Source organism: Tachyglossus aculeatus, chromosome 9 (assembly GCF_015852505.1).
Source record: "Tachyglossus aculeatus isolate mTacAcu1 chromosome 9, mTacAcu1.pri, whole genome shotgun sequence".
Lineage (NCBI taxonomy): Eukaryota > Metazoa > Chordata > Mammalia > Monotremata > Tachyglossidae > Tachyglossus > Tachyglossus aculeatus.
The window spans coordinates 49,367,793-49,383,599 of NC_052074.1; the positions used below are offsets into that span (position 1 = coordinate 49,367,793).

Here is a 15,807-nt window from a genome sequence, read left to right on the forward strand (position 1 = left end):
ATCATTGATCATTATTATTATTATTATTAGTAGTAATAATAATAATGATCAATGATATTTATTAGTAGTAATAATAATACTAATACTTGTTAAGAGCTACAGGCCAAGCACTGTGCAAAGTGCTGGGGTAGATACAAGATAATCAAGTCCCACAAGGGGCTCACAGTCAAAGTAGGGGAGAGAGCAGTTATTGAATGCCCATTTTGTAGATGAGGGAACTGAAGCACAGAGAAGTTAAATGACTTGCCCAAGGTAGCACAGCAGGAAAGTGGCAGAGCTGGGATAAGAGAACAGATCCTCTGACACCCAGGGTTATGCTCTTCCCACTAGACCAGGCTACTTTCAATCTTCCTGTGAACAAACACACCTTGGATATTCACAACTGATTGAGACTGTTTGGGGCTTTTTTAAATGTACTATAAAAATGGATTATAGAAAATATTATTTAAGCAAATAAGCATCTAACTCAAACTGGTTAATCTTCTGAAAAAGCTCTTTAAAATTTGTCTCACTTTATGCCTCAGGACGAACATTTTTTAGCTTCTAATTTAAAATGTTCGGTGGAATGTAAATGTCTTGGTGTTATCCTAAGAATTTGACAATCATTTCCCCGGGGTATCAGCTCTACTTAGAGAATTGTGATTAACAATAGGACTTTGTATGTTAGCTGTCATGCAAATCTAGGAGAGAATATTAATGACAGACAGTGTTAGTGAAATGTTACATCCTTCCTAACATAGCTTGACAATCAACATGGCCACTGCCAAGCTCAGGGGCAGAAGGGAGGCTTCCTATGAGTTACTATTCAACACAATGCAGAGTTACTTCCTTATGAAACTTTTTTAGATAGCACTATACAGGGTTTTACATTTTGGTGGAACTTTATCTCCTATATTCTGAAAATGTTTTAATAGGAGAAACTCGTTGATTGCATTTTGTAGTTAGAAGAGGGAACTGAGTCAGTATTGATTCTGGGAAACTGGTGTTTCTTTGCAAAAGCTGTGCCCCATGCCATCTCAAGCTCAATATGTCTAAAACTGAATTCTTCATAATCCCTCCCAATTCTACTTCTCCACCTTAATTTTCCCATCACAGTCAACATCACAACCATTCTCTCTGCCTCTCAAGCAAGCAACCTTTGTGTTATTCTTGACTCTGTTCTCCTTCAACTTTTATATTCAGTCTGTTGTTAAATTCAGTCAGTGTTTCCTCTGCAACCTTCCCCAGACCCATCCCTTCCCCTTCTTCCGATCAGTCTCCATCCTGGTCCGGGAGCTCATCATTTCCCAGTTTGACTACTGAAACAGTTTCCCTGCCTCCATTCTCTCCCCTCTCTAGTATATTCTTCATTTTGCTGCCAGAACCGTTCTGAACAAGGAAGGGCTCTGCTACTAATACTTCATCCCTTTGATAGTCTTTTTTCTTCTGGAAGCCTGGGAAAGTCCTTTAAGATTTATGTCAGGAGACAGTCCTGCTCACGGAGGGGCTTTAGGAACAAAAGAGGTCATTGTCAGCTGATAATTCCAAAATAGTGAGCTACTTATTTGCGTGAGATATTTTCTCCTCTAGTCTGATGATGCAAATTCCCAAGACAACAGGAATCATTCCTTCCACACAAATATCTAGGATATTTTCAACCTGAATCATCTAAACCCACCCAACCCAAATAGTAGTGCAAAGCTTATATTTTCCAAGAAAGAACTATATAGAATTATGAATTCATACTCTTTTCTGGGTTCTTGGCCTCCCTGACATATTTATGGATGTCTACCAACTATATTGTATTGTACTCTTCCAAGCATTTTAGTACAACACTCTGCACATGGTAAGCACTCAATAAGTATCACTGATTGATTTATTTATTGATTACCTAGACACCATTGTTTCCTTTGCCCTCACTAGGTGGTTATCTCCTAGTGCTTGGATTTGCTAACAGTTCAACCTCCAATCTTTGTAAAGAACAACAGGAGCCTGGAGCTAATGGTTTTAAATGAACAATGGCAGTAGAGTTGTTACAGTTCAAGTTTATCTGAACTTTTTCAATCCAAATGAGCCGAAGTCTTGCTCCTTAAAAGCCTAAATATTTCAATCTCACCTACATAAAAAGAGATCAACTTATCTCAGCCACCAAGAGATTCCCCATTGTATGTCCAGAATCTGGCAGACCGTGTCCCCTCCCCTCTTGAAACACACATTCCCACCACTTATCCCTCTTCTGCACAGAGTTTCTCAAGCTGCTTCTCCTTTTCCATCAAGTCCCTGGGAGTCAGAGGGACTTGGGTTTCAATTCTGGCTCCATCACTTGTTCGTTGTGTGACTTTGGATAAGTCTCTTAACTTCCAGCTCTTAGAACAGTGCTTTGCACATAGTAAGCGCTTAACAAATGCCATCATTATTATTCTCTATGCCTCAGTTTGTAAAATGGGGATTAAGATAGTGAGCCCTGTGTGGGACATAGACTGTGTCCAACCTAATTAGCTTGTGTCTACCCCAACACTTAGTACAGTACCTGACACTTAGTAAATGGTTAAAACATACCATTAAAAAATCAAAACAAAACAAAAACCTTACACCCCTCCCTTTCCACAAAGGTACACACAAGCACTCGGTGTTCTCATCCACCTAAGCTCCCGATAATCTGAGATCCTGCCTACACCTCTAATGTAGTTTTTCAACCATTCAGTACAGTGCTCTGCACATAGCAAATGCTCAATAAATACCATTGATCAATTGATTGCTTCAGTGATCCACTGAGCCAGGGGATGAGGGGTTAGATAAAAGGGAGGGGAAAAAGTGCATTGGAAGTTCAGGTTGGCTGTGACTCTGCTCCCTGGATAAAAAGAGTCTCAGGTCCCGAGCTTCCTAGAGAAGGGATGAGAGGGCTGGTGAGGGTATGCATGGACAGAACCAAGAAGAGCAAAGTATATACAGGTGTTTCTTGTTTTTTTTTTAGAAAACACTAATCCTTCCTGAGTTTAGCCTGGATCCACTGGTGGCAGTAGAACAGCCTGTTTGTGCTTGCAGGTTTCTCCATATCCAGGGCATGGGGATCAGACTGGAACTGCTTCTACTGCTCTCCAAATAGGGCAGCTCAGGATCCAGGTGTCAGGAAGACTGCAGGGCAGTGGGAAGAAATGACTCTGCTTTCTCCCCTTCTCTTCAAAAGCACACACTTGAGAGCTGCTAGGTCAGTGGACTACCCCCACTCTGCACAACCCAATTGAAGAACTGCCACTCCTTCACCTTAGCTTTACATCATAGAGAGCACAAGTGATAAAGTAGGAAAAAAACTCTTAAAGGTCATTACTCTTTACCCCTCAAAATAAATGCAGAGGTATTTTTCCTACTTAAAAGAACCTTCTGCATCTGTCTCAGTTGGTGTCTTCATTTCTTCAGGATATCAAGCCAGTCTTACCAATTTTTTTAAGAACCTTGATTGGACAGACAGGCTAAGATTTCATAAATTCCATTTTAGGAGACTTTAGGTCATTTTTGAACAGGGAGAGAAAGGTCACATTTTCCCGGACATTCTGGATAGATAAAAGAAGTGATAAAATAGACTTACCTCTTAATGGACGTAAAACAATGCACACTACTAATAAGGCAAGTAGAACACAGGTGATCACACCAAATATAATTTTTAGCCAGGTCTGCATCAGAGAAAATTAGTTATGTTTACAATGTTGACTAAATAGGAGCAAAGGTAGGTTCTGCTTACAACTTAAATCCTCCCCCTCCCACCTCACAAAGCGCACGGTGATCATCTTTCACGGATCAGACTCTAATTGCTGGAATCCTTCCAACTCGGCAAGTATAAATGTTTCTTACACTACATTTACGATGGTAACACTCTACCCTTTCCCCCCAACCCAGACAAATAAACGTTTATTGAACGGGACCCCGCCATCTAAACAACTGAAAAATCCTCCAAGATGCTGTTCCCTTTCTAAGAGACCCTTACTCCAAGTTTCAGATACAGACCTTCATGTTTCCAGATGTGCTTTTGAAGAAAGGAGAAGTCTCTCTTCAGAGTATGGTTCACTAGATCAGTGTGAGCAGTTGAAAAGAAGCAGTCTGCTTTCACAGTTGGAGGCCGGACCTAAGACAGGGGGTTTTTTTTTCCACGTCCTTTTTTTCAAACCGGGCCAAATTTCAAAGGATTTCTGTAAAATTAGAAACAGATTTTGGAGGCGTTCTTGGCCCTGAAATGAACCGTGGATGGTTCAATAGAGGCTGCAAAACCTCCCTATCCTTGTAAATTGTACCACAACATCTGCATAAGTTGACATATAGTTTTTACAAGTTCAGGTTAATGTTCCATTTTCCTCTAGAAATCACTTGCAGTATATTTTGGCAAGCCTTGAGGTTTAGAATAACCTTCTTTCTATTCCCAACCAAATGAAGAATTAATGAAAAAGTTAAGTATTCCTTCCCATATACAGATGTCCCATGGCCAAGTTTCAGCAGAAGAAGGAAAAGAAGGCTCATCGAGATGGCTGAGAAATTAAACTACCACATTTCACTCAACTTTCGTCTTCTTGGGGGAAGATTACAAGACGCTTGGAGACAAGCTTCTGTTTTTCATATGGCACAATTTCCCCACTTACCACTCCATATGCATTTACAACACTCTTTATAAATCAGGATCAAAAGCAAACATTGGAAATTCAAATTCAGATTTGGTAATCTAATGGTGCTTTAGTTTGTTGACAAAGGGGATTTTTGGAGGTTGGCGTGACTCCGGTTGGAATGAACATGTGGCTGAGGACTCAGATCCGTATGAATAGCTGACCAACAGATCACTTGCCCAGGGGGAGTGGTTGTTGCAAAAGTTGTAATTCCTCTCCTCTGGAAAGGCATCTTCCAAGATGAGTGTTCTAAACAGTGGGGGAGATCGGTTAGTTAAAATCAGACTCTGTATCATACTTTAAATTCTTCTTTCTCTGAGATAAAAAGGGCTTCGAGATAAGAGTTTTGAGAATGAGAGGCCTCAGAGGGGCGAGAAAATCAGGGTGCTCAGTATGCTCATTTCATCCACAAAGTTTCTACTGTTTGCACTGAACCAGGGCTCTGGGTGCCACCAGAGTTTTTCTCCACGGGGAACAAGAGGAAGAAGAAAGTCATGAGGGATTTTCTAACCAGAGATGCAGCTTCATGGACTTGTTGAAGCTGACTCTGTCTACTAGAGAACGTTAGGAAGCCTGGGGCCTCAGGCTATGAAGGGATCTCGGAATAAAACTATTTGCTCACTGCCCTCTCCCAGATGACAGAAGGTAGAGAATTTTTTTCTTCCATGTGACATCTTGAATACCTAGAAATTCCAGGGAAAAAACCACTCGTGTCTTCTTGGCCTCTGGCTCCCGCATTTGGGATCGCTCAAGCCTATTGCCTCAACCTACTGGGACTTATTCAAAGATGATGTGAGTGAGTTTGGTGTTCCACCCTCCTGCAGCTCCAAGCACCCCAAGGATGAGAGAAAGAAAAAATAAGCAGGGGGTTTGGAAAGTTTTGAGCTTGGGTTGAACCAGGCCAGTGACCCCAGAATGGATGTTTTTTGAGGAGAAAGGTGGGGATTTCGACAATATTTGAACTCTTACTGAGAAATTGAACTTGCAGTATTGAGAGGTGATTTTACTGGGGATCAAGTTCACTTGGTAGTAGGGAGTAGCTAAAAGGAAGAGGCCAGGATATTCGAACCATGACTTCACTTGCTGACATTTTCATTTTCAAGGAAATTGTACCATTTTTATAGAAAAGAAAATGCCTTGTTTGACATTATTTCTCAAGGAAGGAAGATTTAGTCTACGAGGAAATACTTAAGGTAGTCCATTATTAGAGACACACTTGAAGAGTTTTAAACCTTTTGAGATATGAAAAGGCCATGTTCAGGGTGTCTCTTACCTGAGTTGTAGTTTCAGAACTGGATCCACAGCCAGAATTCAAGTCAAAAACAAAATCTCCCATGTCGATTCCATCTCAAAATTACGTTTTAAAGCATATCAAATCTCTTGGATCTGTTTGCTCTTAATATTTAAGATATCTACAATTGTTCAACTGAGACACTTAGAGAGTACATCATTCTGAAGGATGCAAGTAGCATATATAAGGGGAAACAGTGCAGTAAAAATCTTTCAAGTTTTTAATTAATACTTAACCTCCAAATAAGTTGCATAATTAGATGGTGATAATTCATTGTCCTTTCATGATGAAAGCAGTTTCTACTTTAATGCAGTTTTATAGCCTCATTCATTTCACTAGCAAACATGGCTCAGAGAAGGAACTTAAGGGAAGAACCGGTGGCTTCAGGACATCTCTTGTAAGGAAATGGCTCCTCTATATTGTTTTGAAACTCAAAGGTTAAAAATCTCCCTAGAAATGGCTCACGAAGAAGGGGATTATCAAATTTATGTCCACCAGCTCTCCTCTTGTCAAACTGGACCTACCGCACACATTGTTTACAGCTTCCTATATTTCAGCAGCGATTATTAGCTTTCATTAGTTAACTTTGATCCCCCTAACAAAATTGACAAAATTTTCTAACCACAATATGGAACTTGGATGTTAAAGCTGAAAGAAGACTTATGGAACTGTTTTATACGTTGCAGAGAAGTTGAAACAGAGGGAACAGAGATTCCTTAAATAGGATTATTTAGCTACGGAGCACTAGCAACCTATATTTATTCCGAGACAGCAGCACGGAATGTCCCAGGGCACAGCAAAAGAGGACGTTTTCATTCTGGGAAGAAAATTAACTGCCAGCTCTGAAAGCTGGATGTGAACACAGGTCTGAATTCTGGGATGACGTACAGCCCGAGACTCAGCAGTATAGGAAACAGCTTCATCGGAATAAGCTTAAAAATAACACGAGCTGCTTGGAAAGTAATCCTTCCACCCACTTGGAAAGATCAGGAGTTTGTTGAAATGCTGTGCCCACTTTTGATTTGCCCCTTTTAGAGACGATACATAAAGATGGGAGAGGAAGGGTTGGAAATAGAGCAAGGAAGAACTCTAGAGGGAGTGTGGAAGGAAATATGGAAAGCTGACGCAGGAGCAGATCTGGACAACTGTTGAAGATCCAGAACCCGCTGGATGCCCACAGAGCACACAAAGTGGGGTAATGTTCATCAGTGTCCACTTCAGAGGACTTAGGAAAACATAAGATTCACTGACGGCCAATCATAAAACTACTTTCAGCACTTGGACAAAAGTGGTTGGGTGGTTCGATTTATCATGCAGGGACATCATATCACCTTTCAAACTGTGCTCTTAGTTTGTTTTTTAAGAGTTTGGAATTAGTAATTGGAGAACTGGCTCCGGCTATTCAATTTTTTCCTAAGACATGAGGATAGATTACCAAGTACTTTGTGAGAATTATCAGAATTGTGGATTAGTAAAGTGAGAAGTAGATCTACTTTAGTTTTGATTTCCTTAGATATTGCATTTGATATGAGATTTTAATCAGAATATGATCCAGTCAATGCTAATTGGGTTCTTGGCTGACCACCCTCTTAGGGGCTGGAAGTAAAATTATATATTGGCATCATTCAGTCAATGGTTCTTATTGAATCCCTACTGTGTGAAGAACGACTTTACTAGTAGCGAGCAGGTCATTAAATCCTAGAAATTCATGAGGAGGTTGTTACAATCATCTCTCAAAGCAACATAAATGAGTATCAGGATCGTAAACCGGTCTTAATGACTGTGTGAGGGCAGGAGAAGGACGATCATTTGAGTCGATCTGCAGGCAGTGACGAACTTCTGGAAACAAACAAGGTGCTGGCAAAATCAGATCATAGGCACCTTGAAAAACAAGAAAGCAAGTGCCCAGGCCTATGGGACAGCAGGGTGTGTCAGATGTGAATCGAATTGAGCACATTCGACATCTGTTAGGAAACAATATATTTTTTTCTCTCTCCTTCCTAGTCTCATTTTTTGGGTTTTCCTAGGAATTTTTTTTGTGTGCGGGTGGTGCAATTCAGATAGCATTTTCTGTGGGAAGATCCCTGTTATTTTCTCTTCTTGATCAGATGGAGAGCAATTGGAGGATGTGGGGCCAGCTTCAGAGGGTTTTGGTAAATGTGGAGGAAACAATACAAACTCTGGAATGAGTGGAACTTCCATGAACCTCCCAATTTTTAGCAATTAATTTGTGAGATTGTTGATACACTTCCTAGATGAAACCACACTGTGCTTGCAGGGCAAGATAATCTGCAGAAAGGAAGACAAGCAGGATGTCTTAGAAGCAAATACTTTAGGACTGAATGAGAGCTGAATAACGTAATTTTAAACTAGTTTTCATTGCAAGATCTGCACTGCAATTTTTGTATTGAATTTCTTAAAGTTACACAACAGCCCCACTTACAACTTGTATTCCTGCCCAAGGTATTCAGGCAAAAAAGTGTGGAAAATGTCTATTATATCAGTTAATTGTTATGGAAACTCATTGATTTTGTTTTCATTGAGGATGTACTGAGGTAAATGAACAGCAGTCCACTGTATCCACATCCCGTTTCGGGAACAAACTTTTACTGTGGTTTGATTCCAGGCAAACATGTGTTCTTTGGTCCTCTAGAGCGTAAGCTTACTATGAGCAGGGAACATGCCTGCTAATTCTGTTGTACTGTCCTCTCCCAAGCACTTAGTACAGTACTCTGCACAAAGCAAGTGCTCAATAAATGCCCTTGATTGATTGATTGAAAAATACAAACCGCTACAATTTAAGAACACATAAAAATCATTCCCCTCTTGATTAATGGCTTCAGGAAAGTGAAATTCAAAGACAATGAAATGAAAAAAGTCTTGATTTCCATTTAATTTATATGATGGTGAACTAAAATAACTGATTTAAGGAATAAATTCAGCACTTTTCTCTGGCTTTCTTTTCACACCAATTTCAACAGCATGATGAGCAGATCCATAATAGGGTATCTTAACTGTGCTATGGATACTCAATAAATATTTCCAGCTGTTTGCTTCAAGGTGACCCAAGGCATTGCACCCCACTGCTTAATTGGAATGACATTCACAATGACAAGGTCTGGGCTCTTTTAACAATAGAGTTCCTTTGGAAACACCAGTTCACACTTCTGTAGCAGTCAACATCTCAGAGAAGATTTCCAGGCAAAGAATATATGGCATCGATGGGCTTCCAACCGAAACAACAGGACATCAAAAAGATGCCATCTTACCTATATATGTAACATGAAAAAAGTGCAGGCCAAGAACCACGGATTGATGGAGGCAGGCAAGAGCAATGGAGAATCACTTCAAGTTCTTTCATTTTTCCTTATGAGTTACAGTAGCAATTTTTTTATATTTTTCTTTTTGACATTCTGATTCAAGTTATCGTTCATCACTTTTTGAAGTAAGATACTCATGCACGGATGGTACCACACTCAGTTTTACTAATCATCATTTTCTCTGCATCATTTCTTCATGAACAAAGTGTCAGTAACCACCGCCCGCCCCACAAACGCCTCCATAGTCAATTGCCTCGGGGGTGGATGATGCGTAGTGGCAAAGGCAAGATACAACTTTATAGCTTTTATACTGAAGGGTAAAGTACTCAAGTCTAGGACAGTTAGCTGCAAAGGACCCAAACAAAAAAGATTTACTTTTTAAATTGTCCATCTTTCATTTTATAATGTATTAACAGTACTACAGCCACCTCTATATGGGACAGAAATGGTAATAACAAAAGTCTCCCATCGAAAACCACGGATCAGTCTCCAGTCAAGCAATCAATGGTATTTATCGAGCGCTTACTGTGTATAGAGCATTGTACTAAGCACTTGGAAGTACAATATAACAGAGTTGTGAGACATGTTCCCTGCACACAATGAGCTGAGAGTCTGGAGGGTTAGACAGGCAATAGTATAAATCAATAAATTATGGATATGTACGTAAGTGCTGTGGGGCTGAGGGAGGGATGAATAATAGGTGCAAATCCAAGTAAAATGGCTCTATCCACTATGCCAGTTGTCCAGCCAGTCGGAATTCTTCTGAATAGAGCCCAACACCATAGTCGTTATCTTCCATTTCTAAAAATTATTCATCTTTAAGAGAGCTTGGACCAATGACTTGTATCTCTGTTACTTAGAATTTGTCATTTTTCTAGTCATTACATTGAGCCAGGTGGTGTCCAGGCAACACAAGACTTGTCCATGCAACTAGCCTTTCTTGGAGCAGAAAAAGCTGACCCAGTTACCTCATTAGTCTCTAAAAGACCATTTCAGCTGAACCCCTCCTTTTGCTGTTTGGCACATATCAGTTTATACAAGATATTTTGATGAGATGTACCACCAGAATGACCTGGAATCATCTTTCAAAAGCTATTGCCCCTGTCCATATGCACCAAAACAAACAGGACTAACTCATTTCACTCAGCAAGCCAGGCTAATTTCTGCAATGCCAGGGATGTTTGTCTTGGAGGATATCCTAGGGATGATGATGCGTCTGAGGACTGAAGCACAGTGAGAGACCAGGGGGAGTTTTGTGGTTCCCTTAAAATCCCTTTTTAACTCTCCTTTATACATGGAAAAAATGCAGCTCACCTTCTTTGTGATCTATTAGTAAATACCCAAATCTCTTTTGAGGTGGTCCAATTCTGGACTTCTTTATGGGTAATTGCTTGGCTCCCTGAATTTGAAATGTGTATTTATTTTGGGGGCTGTACGGCAATTCACTATTAGAAATGATGACTGTATCTTCTTCCCTCCCTGACCACCTTCTTCTACTGCTCACTCAAACATGTCCATGGCTTCCTGCAGTTATCACCCCATCACCCTACCTTTCTTTTCTAAACTCGTGAGATTTTTACACCATCTCCTTTTCCTTGCTTTCAGTTTTCTCCTTGACCCCCTGCAATCTGACTTCTGCCCCATCCACTCCAAGAAAACTGCCCTAAGGTCGCCAATGACCTCCTTGTCATATTCAACGAACTTTATACTCCCTCCAAATCCTTAGACCTCTCAAGTGCCTTCAGTACTGTGGACCACTCCCTTCTCCTGGAAACACTGTCTATCCTTGGCTTCACTAACACCCCCTCTCCTGGTTTTCCTCCTATCTGGCTGCCCCCTCTCAATCTCTTTCATGGACTCCTCCTCTGCCTCCATTTCCCATACTATGGGATCCCTTCAAGGCTCAGGTTTGGGTCCCTTCCATCCTCCATCTATACGTACCCCCTTAGAAAATAATTCACTCCCACAGCTTCAACTACCATCTCTGTGCAGATGATTCCCAAATCTACCTCTCCAGCTCCGATTTCTTTCCTTCTGCAATTCCATATTTCATCCAAGGCCCTACTGAGAGCTTAAGGCCCTACTGAGAGCTCACCTACTCCAGGAGGCCTTCCCAGACTGAGCCCCTTCCTTCCTCTCCCCCTCGTCCCCCTCTCCATCCCCCCATCTTACCTCCTTCCCTTCCCCACAGCACCTGTATATATGTACATATGTTTGTACATATTTGTTACTCTATTTATTTATTTATTTTACTTGTACATATCTATTCTATTTATTTTATTTTGTTGGTATGTTTGCTTTTGTTCTCTGTCTCCCCCTTTTAGACTGTGAGCCCACTGTTGGGTAGGGACTGCCTCTATATGTTGCCAACTTGTACTTCCCAAGCACTTAGTACAGTGCTCTGTACACAGTTAGCGCTCAGTAAATACGATTGATGACGATTGATGATGTTCCTGCTTCAGGACACCTCTTTTTGGATGTTCCAACACCACAAACTTCACAGAGAACTCATCTTTCCACCAAAGCCCAAGCCCTGTCTCCGAGATGCAGCATGGCTTAGTGGAAAGAGCCCAGTCTTGGGAGTTTGAGGGTGTGGGTTCTAATCCTGGCTCTGCCACTTGTCTGCTGTGTGACTTTGGTAACCTCTCTGTGCCTCAGTTACCTCATCTGTAAAATGAGGATTAAGACTGTGAGCCCCATGTGGAACAACCTGATAACCTTGTCTCTATTCCAGTGCTTAGAACAGTGCTTGGCACATAGTAAGCACTTAACAAATACCATCATTACTATTATTCCCCCTGATTTTCCCATACTGCAAGGCAACTACAATCCTTAGTACTTTATAAGCCCTAAACTTTGACATTATCTCCAGTTCATTGCTCTCATTCAATCTGCATGTTCAGTAGGTCACCAAGTTTTGCCAGTTCTTCCTTTATAAAATATCTCCAGTCTGCAACCAAACTCCTAACATATTAGTCCAAGCACTACTGCAACAACTACTGCATCAGCCTCCTCACTGAATTCCCCACCTCCAGTCTCTTTCCTCTCCTCACTTTACTGCTGCCCAATTCATTTTTCTAAAATACTCTCTCAGTTTGTCTCGCTACTTCTCAAAAACCCCCTGTGGTTATCCATCTACCCCTGCATCAAACAGAAACTCTTTACCATTGGCAATGATGCATTCAATCAGCTCTCCGCTTCCTACCTAAATTCGCTAATCTCCCACTACAATCAATCAATCGTATTTATTGAGCGCTTATTGTGTGCAGAGCACTGTACTAAGCGCTTGGGAAGTACAAGTTGGCAACATATAGAGAGACAGTCCCTACCCAACAATGGGCTCACAGTCTAAAAGACTAAAAGTCTAAAAGACTAAAAGCTTACAACTCAGCTCACACACTCTGCTCCTCTAACGTCAACCTGTTCTCTGTATCTCAATATCATCTGTCCTGCCGACTTCCCCTTGCTCATGTTCTCCCTCTAGCCTGGCACTTTCTCCTTTTTCACATCCAGCAGCCCACCACTCTCCTCATCTTCAAAACCATCCTAAAATCACAACTCATCCAAAAGCCCTTCCTATTTCTCATTTGCTCTTCCTTCTGCATTGCCTATGCAATTGTGTCTGTACCCCCTAAGCACTTTGATTCTCTCCTCATCCCAGCCTCCATCACTCTTTATCAATCAATCAATCAATCGTATTTATTGAGCGCTTACTATGTGCAGAGCACTGTACTAAGCGCTTGGGAAGTACAAATTGGCATCACATAGAGACAGTCCCTACCCGACAGTGGGCTCACAGTCTAAAAGGGGGAGACAGAGAACAGAACCAAACATACCAACAAAATAAAATAAGTAGGATAGAAATGTACAAGTAAAATAAATAAATAAATAAATAAACAGAGTAATAAATATGTACAACCATAACTCTTTACCATAACTCTTTACCATAACCATAACCATAACTCTTTACCATTTTGATTCTCACCCATCCCATCCCCACAGCACTTGTGTACATATTCTTACATTCTGCTGCATCCTCTAACTGTAATTTATCTCAATGTCAGTCTTTCCCACTAGACAGTAATCAGGTCTACCATATCTATTGTATAATACTCTCCCAAGCACTTAGTACAATGCTGCACACATAGTAAGCACAAATAAATACCACTGATCGATTACAATGGAGGTTGGTATGTCAACTGTGTAGTCTCCAAAGATGCTAGAAAATTGGAACATACTGAACAATAACAACAAAATGCTATTTGTACCAGGCTTTTATTATAAAATTTATCCTACAGTTTCCAAACAGCTATTCAGATTTCAAATCACATATAAGGCTTTGCAGTATTTGTCACATAAATCTTTACACTGTTGTATTGAAAGAATTACAGAAAAAGATGATAGTTGTGACAGTCTCAAAGACATGCTACAGTAGAACATCCAACTATTTTCTGTTGTACAATTTCCAATAGCTTATTTGAAGCCAGGCATAATTGAGTTGCCATCATCAGGAATTTCTTGAGGAATTTGGAAAATTATGTTAGTGTCCTTTTTCTCATCCACTCCAAATAATGCAACTGATCTAGCATGGTACCTTCAAGTAAGTCTTGTCATACGATGATATCTAAATATATGTAATAGCTATAATTCTATTTATTTATATTGACACTATTGATGCCCATCTACTTGTTTTGTTCTGTTGTCTGTCTCCTCCCTCCTAGACTGTGAGCCCGCTGTTGGGTAGGGAAATGTCTCTATTTGTTGCCGAACTGTACTTTCCAAGAATTTAGTACAGTTCTCTGTACACAGTAAACGCTCAATAAATATGGTTGAATGAATGAATGGTAACATAATTCAGAAATCAAAAATCGATATTAATACATATTGTTATCCTCATTTCCTGAGCATTTAGATGCTGAGCCATTAGTTTGTACAACAATGTCCTCTTCAAACTGTTCGGCCTGTCCTTTGATGAATTTATTGCTTATTAGCTTGCCTCTACTTCAAGCCATCAACGATTGTACTTGGTAGTGGTTCTTATAAAACATTTGCTGGAAGAAGGGAAAGTTGAAAGTAAAACTAAAAACAGGGGTGGAGATGGCAAGGCCTAGTAGAAGGAGTTCAGGCCCATATTCTAGTCCTAGTTCTGCCACTGATCTGCTGTGCAACCTTGGGCAAGTGCCTTAACCCTTCTGGGCCCCAATTTCCTAATCTGAGTGGATAGAAAAATAGATTGTTAGTCCCATGTGGGACCAAGCTGATAATTTTACAAAGTGCATTGTAAGTACTTAATACCATAATTACAAAATTATATTATTTTTGGATATTCTGCATGGAATACTGCTGTCTCCCCATTACATAGATGTTTAGAGGTTGGATCAAATGATCTTCTATTTAAGATCACACACCCAGAAGGATGATGCAAAGCTTGAGTCAATCACAACAATTAGGTTAAGTGAGGCAAGCATTCCTCTACTGCTTTTTAATGTTTGACCCACTGCTTTTCCCCTCTTCACAAGGAGGGAGACAAAGTGCTAAAGATATGGCAGGGTGGAAACTCCCTCATTAATAGCCGATATGGAGGTTTTATCTGAAAACCCCCTCTTTCTAAGCAGAAACACATCTTCATAACAAAAGTAAACACAGAGATGAAACAGAGTTGATTTTGTTCTCATATAACGGATACTGTCATTAGTGTCCGCTTATTCACTGCTAAAATATCCATTTGCCATTGTGGAACCCTGCCTTAAGAGTAGAGCTCGAAGTTCTAAAAAAACATTAAATGTTAATCTTCATCACTAAACATACAATAATCTGAATAGTTAAGCTTCGGGAATGTGATAGGTAGTTCACTCCATCGTTTATATATCTTCTTTTCAGAATTATTTGTGAAAGTCACCACAAAATGTTTGATATTGAGACAAGGGAAATCTAAACTTTTGTGCACCATCATTGTTCCCCAGGACTGCAAAACAGAAAAACAACAACAAAAACCACACGTTATATTTCTGTTCTTCAAATTTCAGCACTAAACTGATATTTGTTAACTAAAAGGAACATAGAATTCTTACCTGACCACATTTGCAGATAATTTCACCATTTATTTGATAATCTGCAAGTTTCTGTTGCAGTACTTTGTTACTTCTTGTAGTGTAAAGTTGCCTGAAGTTAAAAACACCCAGAAATCAGATCCAGTTGCATTTTCTAAACCAAATTTGCTACTAAATGGAAGAATTCCATGTCATTCATCCCTTTCTGAAATCACTGCCACCAATCACTACTTTCCAAGCCCAAACTCCATTTTAGTCAAGTTTCTGGGTTTCTGGTTTCTGGGTCTGCCATCATGGTTCTTCCTGACATCTGCCCTGGTTCCACCTGCACTGATTTAACTAGACCAATCTTCCCCGTTTCCGATTTATGTCACAGGTCAAATCCCGATTCTTCTGGGAAGTTTTGCCCGAATTTAAGATAGTTTCATAAATTTTAAACCACTGTTTTTTAGTCTTTGAACATTCTCACACCAGGTGTGCTGTTTACTCTATACTTTGTAGGGATTTAGATTCAGGGA

The 15,807-nt window shown here is 40.2% G+C and overlaps 2 protein-coding genes across 5 annotated transcripts in view; both read right to left on the reverse strand.

The window, feature by feature from the left end:
- The window catches only part of LOC119932399 (fibroblast activation protein alpha), a 59,610-nt gene extending 55,954 nt beyond the window's left edge, over positions 1-3,656 (reverse strand). For both annotated transcript variants that reach the window (XM_038751553.1, XM_038751552.1), the window contains exon 1: positions 3,566-3,656. In XM_038751553.1, the coding sequence (XP_038607481.1) occupies positions 3,566-3,656 (91 nt within the window). The remainder of the gene's footprint in view (positions 1-3,565) is intronic.
- Positions 3,657-13,997: 10,341 nt separating this feature from the next.
- The window catches only part of IFIH1 (interferon induced with helicase C domain 1), a 48,851-nt gene continuing 47,041 nt past the window's right edge, over positions 13,998-15,807 (reverse strand). For all 3 annotated transcript variants that reach the window (XM_038751411.1, XM_038751409.1, XM_038751408.1), the window contains exons 15-16: positions 15,311-15,401; positions 13,998-15,204 (exon numbers count right to left, since the gene is read on the reverse strand). In XM_038751411.1, coding sequence (XP_038607339.1) covers positions 15,025-15,204; positions 15,311-15,401 — 271 coding nt within the window. In that variant the 3' untranslated portion in view covers positions 13,998-15,024. The remainder of the gene's footprint in view (positions 15,205-15,310; positions 15,402-15,807) is intronic.